The 11,084-nt window shown below is 53.3% G+C and overlaps 1 protein-coding gene across 2 annotated transcripts in view; it reads right to left on the bottom strand.

The window, feature by feature from the left end:
* Positions 1 to 2,154: 2,154 nt before the first annotated feature.
* CAMK2A (calcium/calmodulin dependent protein kinase II alpha) overlaps positions 2,155 to 11,084 on the bottom strand; it is a 60,752-nt gene continuing 51,822 nt past the window's right edge. For both annotated transcript variants that reach the window (XM_088838561.1, XM_088838562.1), the window contains 3 exons: positions 8,867 to 8,942; positions 6,180 to 6,274; positions 2,155 to 2,387 (listed from right to left, as the gene is read on the bottom strand). In XM_088838561.1, coding sequence (XP_088694687.1) covers positions 2,155 to 2,387; positions 6,180 to 6,274; positions 8,867 to 8,942 — 404 coding nt within the window. The remainder of the gene's footprint in view (positions 2,388 to 6,179; positions 6,275 to 8,866; positions 8,943 to 11,084) is intronic.

Below are 11,084 nucleotides of genomic sequence, written 5' to 3'. Positions count from 1 at the left end.
CTCTCCTGGCCTGTAGCCCCTGCCCAGCCTGCCTCACCTGTCCCGGGGGCAAGAGTGCAAGAGAATGGGTCCAACAGACAGCTTGTGATCAGGAAAAACTCAGGAAGTACTGGGTCACATCCCATCAGTCCTGCTCCACTCAACACCCAGGATACCCCAGAGGTTTGGAGGGATCCGAGATTCCTCCAAATCTTTGGAGATGTGGCTCATCCTCCCCTAAAATCCTCCAGAGAGGACAGTATCTCATGCTGGCAAAACACGGCCACACAGAGGCCAAAAGCACAGAGAGGCAGCAACATAATTCCAAGTCGGACACTGAGAATACAACCTCTATTTCTTTTTTTGTCCAAAACATGTAGATTGGTTTTGCTGAGTGTTATTTCTTCTTTTTTTTTTTGTTTCAACATACTTACTGCATATAAAGTCATGCAAAGAAAACAGTGCAGACAGTAGGTCCAGGTGGATGTGCCAAGGCATTCCACATCAGAGTCAATCCCAAGGGAAGAGGGAAAGAGAAGGGTAAAAGAGAGATGCAAACCACAGCCGCAGGAGGAGGTGTGAAGAGGAGAACTCCCAGTGTTCTTTTTGGACCCGCATGAAGACACATGCTCGTGAACCCCCCAGAGATGGATGGGGGGGCGCTGAGGGTGGCGCACAGGTGCCATGGAATCCTGGGCAGCATGGTAGAAAGGCCCTCAGTTTGGGAGGCAAGCAAGATAAAGTCCAGATACCGCCACCCTGACAACCTCCCCGACTCTCTCTGCCCGGATTTGCTATTTCTTCATCAGCACTAACACCTGATGCTTCTCCAGTCCCAAGGGAACCTGGGGACCAAAATGTCAGAGATCCTTCCCCATCAGGCTGAGTCCACCTCAGCCCCAGATAACCCACAAGTGACAAAGTCCATCTCAGAGATGACAAAAAAAAAAGAAGACCTAGAACAGGAAAAAAAAAAAAAAACTACCCCTCACCCCTCTTCCCACCTCCCTTTCCAACCCAAACCTTCTCACAATAATTTGAGAGGTCTAGTTATTACATAAATATCCATTAACGCGAAATCCATTTACGAAACACACAGAAGTTTGGCTATAAAAAGGCATGCGGTCCAAGTAGAAGTGATACCTAAAGGTTGTTTTCTTTTGCCCTCTAAAAGCAATCAGATTCTCTCCGTTGGATATGATGAAGCTAGAATTCTCCAGGTCTGATGGATGGGTGGAATGGGCAGCTAGTGTTGGAAGTAAACATCAGCAGAAGGAAGAAGGGAAGAAGTGGGGGCACCCTGAGAGGATCGAGCCCCCCACACTGAGGGAGGAGGGTCGGCTGGAGAACAAGCGGGCAGGACAGGAAGGGAAGAGTTAGGAAGGCAGTCTGAGGCAGCGGGCTCCTGGCATCTTGCTCCTCTTTTGCCCTCTCCCACAGGGGAGGTTGGTGCAGGGGGCTGGGTGTTCTGCCCTTCCCCGAGGACCCCAAGAGAGGGGAGATCAAGGAGGGGGTTCTGGCGGATGCCACATTCCTCCTGGCTCTGCCCCTCCTCCCCAGCCCCTGGGTGAACACACAGCTGGGACCGTGGCCTCTGGCCAAGGCAAGACCAGGCCAATGACAGCTGGGAGGGGGGTCCTCGGGGCCAGCACCCAGGGCACCCGGGCCTGAGGAAGCCCCACCCTGGCAGGGGACAGAGAGCAAGAGGGACAGGTGGAGACGGGGAGATGTGGCCATTTGCTCTGAAGAAGTGATGGCTTTTGCGAACGGACAGGTTTTCTTGACACGGGCATGAAGGTGACGGTGATAGTGGTGGTGGTGGGGTGATGTGATTGGGGGAATTCCAGCAAAATCCAAGTGGGAGAACCAGCAGCCACATTCCACGGACGAAGAGTGGATCTCTGTGGTACAGCGCCTCCAGCCTGGTCTTTCAGCTGCAAGACACGGTTGATGCAGTGGGTAACGTGGGTGCTTCTCAGGGCACCATGCCCACCTCCTTGGATGGAGTTCAAGTTGCCTCCTGTGGGTCTCACCCGCGGCTCCCCCCTCCCGCTGGGACCCACAGGCCTCGTCTCCTCCCAGTGGTCTTCCCACCCTTGGCTCAGGGCCCGCCAGCATGTACCACCTCCAGACCGACACCACCCTGTTCTTTTAGACTGTCGGAAAGAGGGCCTCTTACTGCGGCAGGACGGAAGGCGCCCCGGATCTGTGGAAGTGGACGATCTGCCATTTGCCATCCCTGCGGTGCCAGACGCGGGTCTCTTCCGACTGGGCCGTGCGGGGGATGCCGCCGGCGTCCAGGTACTGCGTGATGCGGATGTAGGCGATGCAGGCCGACTCGTCACCCATCAGGTGGATGTGGGGGTTCAGGATGGTGGTGTGCACGGGCTTGCTGTTCCGCGACCACACTGTAGGCGGGGACGGGAGGGGCGGAGGAGTTGCACCTGGGGGCCTCCCTCTCACTTCCTTCCCTTCCCCACTTCTCAGCAACCGCCTCAGCAGAGCACCTCTGCCTGCCTCATTTCCAGAGGAGCGGGTCTCTGTGACAGGGCTCAGCTACCTGGGAGTCAGGGCCCAGCTTGTAGATGACTAGATCAGACCCCAGCGGAGATACAGTGGCCTTCAAGACAAGGCGAATTCTTCAAACGCAGGGGAATATAATTTGAGAATCACGGTATCTCAGACATACAGGTGAATGTGGTGTCAGGTGAGCTTAGACCAGAGTCTCAACCCAGATCCCTGCAGAGGCCAGGAGAGTACACAAGCAAGGGGGTTGAACTGGGTACGAGATGCTGGACGGCTATGGACCCCATGTCTCTGGGTGAGGGGGACAGTAGGCAGTGGCGGAGGCAGTGGTGGACAGTGGACCATGTCGCTTCTAAGGAGGTGCCCTGCGCGCAGCTTCCTTGGAGTTTGCTCTGTACGTGGGACTCGTGTTGCCCCACCTCCTTTTTCAAGAGAATCTAGAAATCTGGATTTCTATGTCACATGCCTCAGTTTTAATTATTGCTTTCAAATTTAAAACATCATGCAGACTGCATGAAACATGTGTAGTCAGATACGCCTTATGGGCACCTCATTAGCCACCTCTCTTCTCAACGTATAGAATTATGGAAACTTGAAGAATATTAAAACTGTAGAATCTTGGAATTGTAGGGATGGTACTGGTGGCATTGGGATGTGGTCTTGGAGCTTTCCAGAGTTAGGGGGAAAGGCACAGCTCTTATAATCATGATAGAACTGACAACACCAGCCCTTTCTGTGTAATATGTGAGCCGCAATTATTACTATCATCATCATCACCATCTTGGATCTAGGAACTTTCAATTTTTCTTAGCAAGATAGAAAACAAAACACAGGAAGACAATCACCTTGGGAGGGGCTGGACAGGGGTCACCAGGATCTTGGGCTTCAGTGGAACCCTCACACCTTCCCTCAGTGTAGCCCAAATGTACCCAAATCCCACAGGAGACCTCATTCAAAATATAGATTGCCCAGCCTCGCCCTCGGAGATGCCAGTTCAGGAATCTGTCATATTAAAAAAGCTCCCTCCCCTCCCCTATTCTCTGATTCTGATGCCCAGCCAGGTTTGTGAGCCACTGATTTCCTGAAAAATGTAAAAAAAAAATTTTTTTTCACAACTTCAGAAAGCATCCAATAGTATCTGCACCTAAATATTATACTCACGTTATACCCAGGTTTTGGATAAATGACCCCAAATCACTGAGTCTTAGATATGTAGACTAGGAGGCTTTTACAATTCTGGGCTTTTGAAGCAAGAGTGAAGAGCTTTTGCACTCTAAGCTTTGGAGTGACCTCAGAGATCAGAGGTCACCCCTTGGCCCTTCCACAAAATGCAAGGAGGCCTCTGTGAGCATCCTCAACAGCATTTGGGGCTGGAGGCTCTCAACACTGTTTAGTTCAATGCATCCATTTAGCAGATCTGGAAACTGAGGTCCAGAGAAGCAACTGGACTTGTCCAAAGCTGGGCCAGTCTCTGAAAGAAATGCAGTAGAACCTAAAGAAGTCAGTTTCTAGGTAGGACTGAATTAGGACAATCTAGAACAATCCCCAAAGGGATAGAATTTAGCACCGTTGAGGGCACTGGGACTTACTGCTGTCTGCCAGGGCTGGGGTCCTGAGAGTCATTTGTAAAGCAATGGTCATCCTAATGTGGCATCTCTTGAATGGATCCTAGGCTCCCAACATCTACCCTCATGGATAGCATGGGAGAAAGGGCCAGGTCCTCCAGCAGGAAAAAGCAGGCAGTTACCCTGTGTCTTGCTCTTTTCCATCCTTTGATGTGATCAGGTGTTCAAGTCCAGAGTCCAAGGAACCAGTGTTATGATGGGGCTCACTGCCAGAGTTTGGGCCAAGGACTTACACAGCCTTCTGTGTCTCCTCCCTCTTTTGTATCCCTGAGTCTTAAAAGCCAGCTCAGCCTGATCTCTGATCTGTGGGGATTGTGGTGTTCATTGTGGGGAACCAGCATCCCCCAGAGGACAGACCAGTGCCCCTGGTGATCAGCTAGAGAGCTCCAGGGTGAGCAGGACTGACTGTGGGGTCCAGCCACCTCTCCTCACACTCTGCCTCTGTTGCTAGCCTTGGAAAAGCGGAGTTTGACTTGTCAAAGAAAATGCAACTTCCTTCTTTCCTTCTTCACAGCTTTTTGGGGATGCTCTTAAGCCCTTGTACTCTGCAAGAGTCCATTAGTCTGTGTGCAGACAGAGAGGAGTGCCCAGCTCTGATGCCCAGGTGAGGGGATAACACGGGGAAGGGAGGAGGTACTGGAGGTAGTTGGGACCAGGTTCTGTCACCAGCGTTCTGGGTCCTTTGGACAAGTCGCTTCCTCTCTCTGGACCCCAGTTTCCCCTCTGTACAATGAAGAGTTGGACTAGAGCCAACTTCAGTTGCTTAAGTACTACCTTTATTTTTACCACCTACCTATACTTACTTTATGGCAACCCACTCCAGTGTTCTTACCTGGAGAATCCCATAGACAGAGGGCCTGGTGGGCTACGGCCCATGGGGTTGCGGAGTTGGACACGACTGAGTGACTCAGCATGTGCACATACTTACTTTATGAAAATATTTCCTTAAATCGATTCACTTTATTAATGTATGTACATTTATTTTAAAAGATGACTTTCTAAAACAATCATTAATGAACAACCAGTCTTACAGAGTACACTTTTAATAAGCCCAGTGAAAATGAAATCAAATTATATAATCCTAGCTCCATGCTCTTTCCTGCAAGGCTCCTGGGCCTGAGACCGCTCTCTTTTTCATAAAGAGGTGAGTTAGAAAGTCGGTAGGTATTTAAGAGAGACTAACATTACACTGAGCCTTTCCTCTTGGCAGAGCCAGATGTATTGAAAGAGAATTTAGAAAGGGACCAACTTTCTCACTGAACCCATGCTGTTTCAATGGGCACCCACAAGCACAGGAAATCACAGAGCGTTGCCTCAGTGCCTTCCCTCTTGGCTGTGCCTCTTCTCAGGGCCTCTCTCCGGGTCCTAAGTCGCATGAGTCTAACCTGCAAGTGCATTGGTTTATCCCTGTCTGACCCCTGGCCAAGGCAAGACACAGACACAGGCAGAAAGCGCCCTCGGTCAGGCCCAGCCTCAGCCCCCTGACAGCCCCGGGTTGCAAAGCTGCCAGGGTCTCTCCTGCAAAGAAGAGGCCCGGGAAGGACAGACACGCGGACAGAGACCTAGACAAACAGGCAGGGCACAGCAGTGTGAGCTGGGTCCCCTTTTCTCCCCCAAGAGCGCATTTCCATGCCCACTCATTGGGGCACCTGCATGACAGCAACCTACATGCCAGTTTGCAGCCAGCTGGGCAGCTGGGGTGGCTGCAGGCGTTCAGGTGACTGTAACTTGGGGGTGTGCCCCTGGGGGGCTCCCTTATCTGTAGAAAGGGAATAAAGGTCTTCCCCAGGCACTTCCAGGGTCATGGGCAGGCGAGCACTGGGAGGGCTTGTCACACTGATCCAAGGTCCCCATCCGCAGCCACAGCGGTTGGACGGACCAGGGTTAGGAGAGAGAACCAAGGTGGTACCAAGCCCTGTCCACACAGGCCCTTCCTCCTCACTGGCTCCTGAGCCGCCCCGGGGGCCCTGCCCGTCACCCTGCTGTGCCATCTGGCAGGACACCGAATAGAGCAGACAACAGGCAGCCCAGAGGGAAGGGATTGCTCACGGTTTTCAAAATAGAATCGATGGAAGTCCAGGCCCTCGACCAGGTTCCCCAGGGCCTCGGGTTCGAAGGCCGTCATCCCAGGGTCACACATTTTCCTGGGGGGAGGAAGTCAGAGGAAAGATGGGCTGGGGTGGCCTCTCGGGTGCCCCCTCTAATTCCAGGGGCCTGGACCCCAGGAAGGTGAGCCTGTGAAATCAAAAGCGACTGCACCCACCTCATAGGATCAATGAGGCTGTGGAGGGGACAGGGCTGGGACAGGTCCAGGGTGGACACTGCTGACTGGCAGGTGCTACTGGGAACTGGGAAGCCTGGGTCCAAACCACGGCTCTGCCACTTACACGTCATGAGACCACCATGCCCCCCTGCCCCCCAGCAATGGTTTAACGTCTCTGAGCAGGAGGGCCGTACCAAGATGCCAGTGGGGATAACTCAACCTGCACACAACTCTGCAGATTACATCACACCCCCCACCTCAGGCAGCAGATCCGTCCAGAGGGGGCTTTCCTAATCTGTCTTCCTTGGGCAGGGGGACCTTTTCCTTCACTTTAAACTGACTTCTGTTCACCAAGCAGGTGTGTCCCTGGAGGGGGTGTGTTTTGCTATATTAGACGAGGGTGTCCTATTGTCGGCAGCAGCGTCCTCTGGGAGCCACAGTCCCCTCTTCTGTAAGATGAGGAAGATGCCTGGGAGGAAGGAGCCCGGGGCGTGGCTGAGCAGGCCCTCTGCTGTGTATTTTTAGCTCAGTGCTCCCACTCAGGTCTGCTTTCTGGGAGACCCTAATAGCCAGATGGAGGAAGGAAAAAACTGTCTCCCCCATCTTAGGTCTCTGAGATCTTCTATGACACAACATGGACCCCTGTGACAATGACAGTGAAGCCAGGGACAGGAGGTACCCCAGGACAAACAAAGATCCCAACCTGGGGAGGGACTGAAGACAATGGCGGAGGGCCCAGCCTCGTGCGAGCTGGAGCTGTGGTGAGTGCAGGGCGCCCTGCCCTTGTTCTGCCCTAACCGCTCCGTTTGTGTGACTCCAGACAACTCTCTTCTCCCCTCAGAACCTCAGGTTCTCCTGACGGATTGGCCAGCGGGGTTGTTCTCAGATCATGTGGGATTTGCAGGATCCTTCCAGATCCAGAGTCTTTTAAGGCGGAGCTCTGAGCCCTGACCATCTGGAAGACTAAGCACCACCTCGCTCTCTCCAAGGAACCCCTCTGCAGGAGTCTCTGGGCCTCTGAAGGTTCTCGGAAACCATCTGCTCCAGTTCCATTGTACATGTAGGGAAACTGGCTCGGTGAGACGAAGGGGCTTATCCAGGGTGACACAGGGTCAGACTCAGCACCACAGGCCCCAGAGGTCATAGCAAGGGGTCAAAACCTAGGCTACAGAGGAAGTGATATCGCAGAGGTGGAAGACTCGAGGGGTTTGGGGTCAACAGGAGACACCTCTCCTTCCCTCCCTCCCTATAACTATGTCCTCAAAGCCACTCTCTGGCTCTCTCATCGCTGACTTAATGCTTTCCAGGGCCAGATGCAAAATCTGTTCAACAGTGCATTTCCATATTTTTATGCAATCCTCAGGGGCACCCATGCACACACACCCATGCACACCCCCTACGCACACTGTCACAAACGTGCTCGTTACGTGTGCATAGGTACAGCACACTCACTTGTTCATGCGGCCTCCGTCTCACACCTGCACCTTCCAAGGTCCTTGTTTCTCCAGAGATAATCAGCAGATTGCTGGGGCTTTCTCACCCACAGCTTCTGAAACCCTCCCACGATCAGGATGCACCTGGCCTTCCCAGCCTTTGAGAAACAAACTTCAACTCCTGAGCATGTAGCAGTAACCAGGATCAGGCTGCCCAAGGAGCAAAGCCCACCCAGGTCATTCCTACTTCACCCAACAGGCAAGGGTCGTTCTGCCCTTACTTGGCAGCTTTTGCCCACCAAAAAGCGTAGGTGGGGCCTTGAGATCCGGGCCTTGTCAGCCCTGGCCAAGACGTTGAGATCTCAGCCCAATGTCTGGGGGCCACTGAGGTCCTCTCCTGGCCTAGACCAGCAAGGCTGAAGATGGCCACCAGGGGGCGCTCCAGCCCAGTCTTTGTACACTGGTAGCGTCTCCAAGGGCTGGTCCAGGTGTGTAGGGAATGTCTCATACCACTTGTTTCACATCATGCTATTTTTGTGCACTCTGCCTTATCCCTGGATGGCTCAGAATTGCTTTTTGTGGTTCTTTTGCTCCCCACCTGCTCACTGAAGTTTGGTTTCCTGCCTGCTCCTGCCCATCTGAGGTCAGAGGAAGGCCAGTGTAGCCCAGGTCCACATGGTAGGACTGAGGAAGGGCCTGCCTCCCTCCCCTCCTTCCCAGCTTATCTCCTGAGGTGGCCCATGTTGCAGTGGAAGCCACCCCGTCTTTCCTTGGGGAAGGAAAAGAGTTTTGTTGGAATTCTTCCTAGACAACAAGATAGGAGCAGGAAGAGGAGCAGAACCAAGATATAGACAAGTACTGTGAGCAAAAAGCTTAGTGAAAGCATAAAGTCTGCAGGCACACCAGACTTAATGAGGTCAGCCTGATTCACGGCACATGCGCTGTGAGTGAATGCGGGTCAGAGACAAGGACCCCCCAACGTTAGCCATCAGCGCCCCCTGATTCAGGCAGGACATGCAGGATGCACCCAGCCAACTCACGTGTAGGACTCAAAATCTCCATTGCTTATGGCTTCAATCAGCTGCTCTGTCACTTTTATGATTTCTTGTTTCCGCACTGTAAGGCAGCAGGGGACACAGAAATAACAGTGATCGTGATGGAGAGGGGCGCCAGCCACCGTGTCCTGAGCCCTCACCACGCACCAGCCCCCGTCTGAGGGCCTCCCGTCGTCTCAGTGGTCCTCACACTGTCCCTGGGTGTCATCACTCCTGTTTCGTGGAAGAAGAAACTGAGACCCAGAAAGGTGGGTGGGTGTGAAAGTCCCCCCGACTACAAAGGGTAGAGCCTTAGCTGGCAGCCTCTGCTTCCAGAGAGCAAGCATGGTTCTGGCTCTAGATCTGATTTGAACCCAAGTCTTGACTCCAAAATGCACCTTCTCCATCACCTTGTTTTGCCACCTGAATCCAAGCAAGGTTACCTGTGATGATCACCACCAGCAGCCAAAAACCAGAGGTTCCCCTGTGGTCCAAACTGGGGCCACTAAGGAAGGGGTTAGGGCTTATTTATCCCCGGGGTCTGGGTGAGTTTTTATTCCACTTGCATACCTACAAGAATCAGGCACTGAGCCTTCCAGAACTTTCCAGGCATAATGAATCCCAGTTACTGACACCTGGCCTCCCCTGTCTGCCACTGAAACACCACAAACAGCTGCTGTCTTTCTGGTAGAGGACTAGATATCAGTTTTCTTATTCGGTGTGTGATGTTCTGTGCCCTAGCTTTCCCATCTGTAAAATGGGGATTCTATCACCTCTTACACATTCAGCGCTGAACAAGTGGTATAAAGAACCTGGGCTTCACTGTCAGATAGCCTTCATCTGAATCCCAACCTAGGTCCTTATTAGCTGTGCAGCCGTGGGCCACAAGGTTGTTTTCTCATCCATCATATGGAGACGATAATGCCCTCATCCCAGAGTTGTTATGACTATGGGATGAGATGATGTGCCCGAGGCACTTGGACCAGAGCTTGGCGCATAGTAGGTACACACCATAAGTAGCGCTCCCCATATCCTCCCTCAGGCACTGCTGCATCTGCTCCTCACAGCCTGGGGGTGCAGGGAGGCAAGGTCAGTTTCCTCCTATTTGATACATGGGAGACCAAGCCTTAGCAATGAAGGAACCAGAAGTCAAATGTCCTGGCTCCCATCAGGGCTGTCCTACGAGAAGCCTCACTCAGTTTCCCGGGTCCTCCTTCCCTTCCCCAGGCTCGAGCTTGGCCTCAAACCTGGCCAGTGAGCCAGCTGGCCAGAGCAGCCTCAGGTGAGATGGGTGGACATACTGCCCATCTCTCAGGCTGGGAGCATGGGGAGGAGACTGATCCTGTAAGAGCCCTTGACCCAGCCTGCCCCTTTCCTTACCAACTGCAGGGGCCACCCTGTCCCACCTCACACTGGGGAGCTCACCTCAGGCCCAGAGGACACAGAATCACAGAGCACCCAAGCTGCAAGAACCTTGGAGACCACAGACTCAGCCTCCTTATCCAGTTATTGGGGAAACAGAAGCCTGGTAAGAGATGCGGCCTGCCCAAGGACACAGAACATCCTGGTGTGCAGTCTGGCTTCCAGCGCAGGGCCTTTCTCAGAACCTGGGAGCGCCAACACATTCCCTGTCACGTTGGGCCCGTGGGCTGTCTCTTCCCCAACTCAAATATTTAATATGAGCACTGCAAAGGCTCACTAGCCCCTGGAGCAGGCCTGGCTCTGCAGACATTCCTTGCAGAGTGAGGGAGCGTGCCAGTCCTCAAGCCTCGGAGCTTGAAGCCTCCCAGCACAGCTTCCTATGCGGCTTACTCCCCATTCAGAGATGAGCTCCAGCCATATTGGAGGCGACAGGTGAAATCGTCTGCTCCGGTGTCTGCGCAGCAACAAAGCCATCATCACCGTCTCCGCCCCACCACGTGCCCCTCAGGGCAGGGCCCGATGCCCAGCACAGCTCTTGGCACATGGTGAGTGCTCAGTAGATGTAACCATCTTGGAAGTTACCATCTCCAATGTCAGCCACCACAGTGAGCCACACAGTCTTTATCTCCTGGCTCTTCTAAGAATCACCAGGACTGGGAATGAGTGTCTTAGACCATGAGCTCTGCTGGGGGACCCTGTCTTGCCTGGCACTGAGACAGCAGCGTGAATGAATGAGTGGATAAACCAAATCAGGGTCTGGGGCTGCTGTCTTTGCCTTGTTCCCTGGAACTGCCCAAGTTGC

This window comes from Moschus berezovskii, chromosome 8 (assembly GCF_049115385.1).
Source record: "Moschus berezovskii isolate FMDL1 chromosome 8, NW_MosBer_1.0, whole genome shotgun sequence".
Classification (NCBI taxonomy): domain Eukaryota; kingdom Metazoa; phylum Chordata; class Mammalia; order Artiodactyla; family Moschidae; genus Moschus; species Moschus berezovskii.
This window is presented reverse-complemented; position numbering and strand designations above follow the sequence as displayed.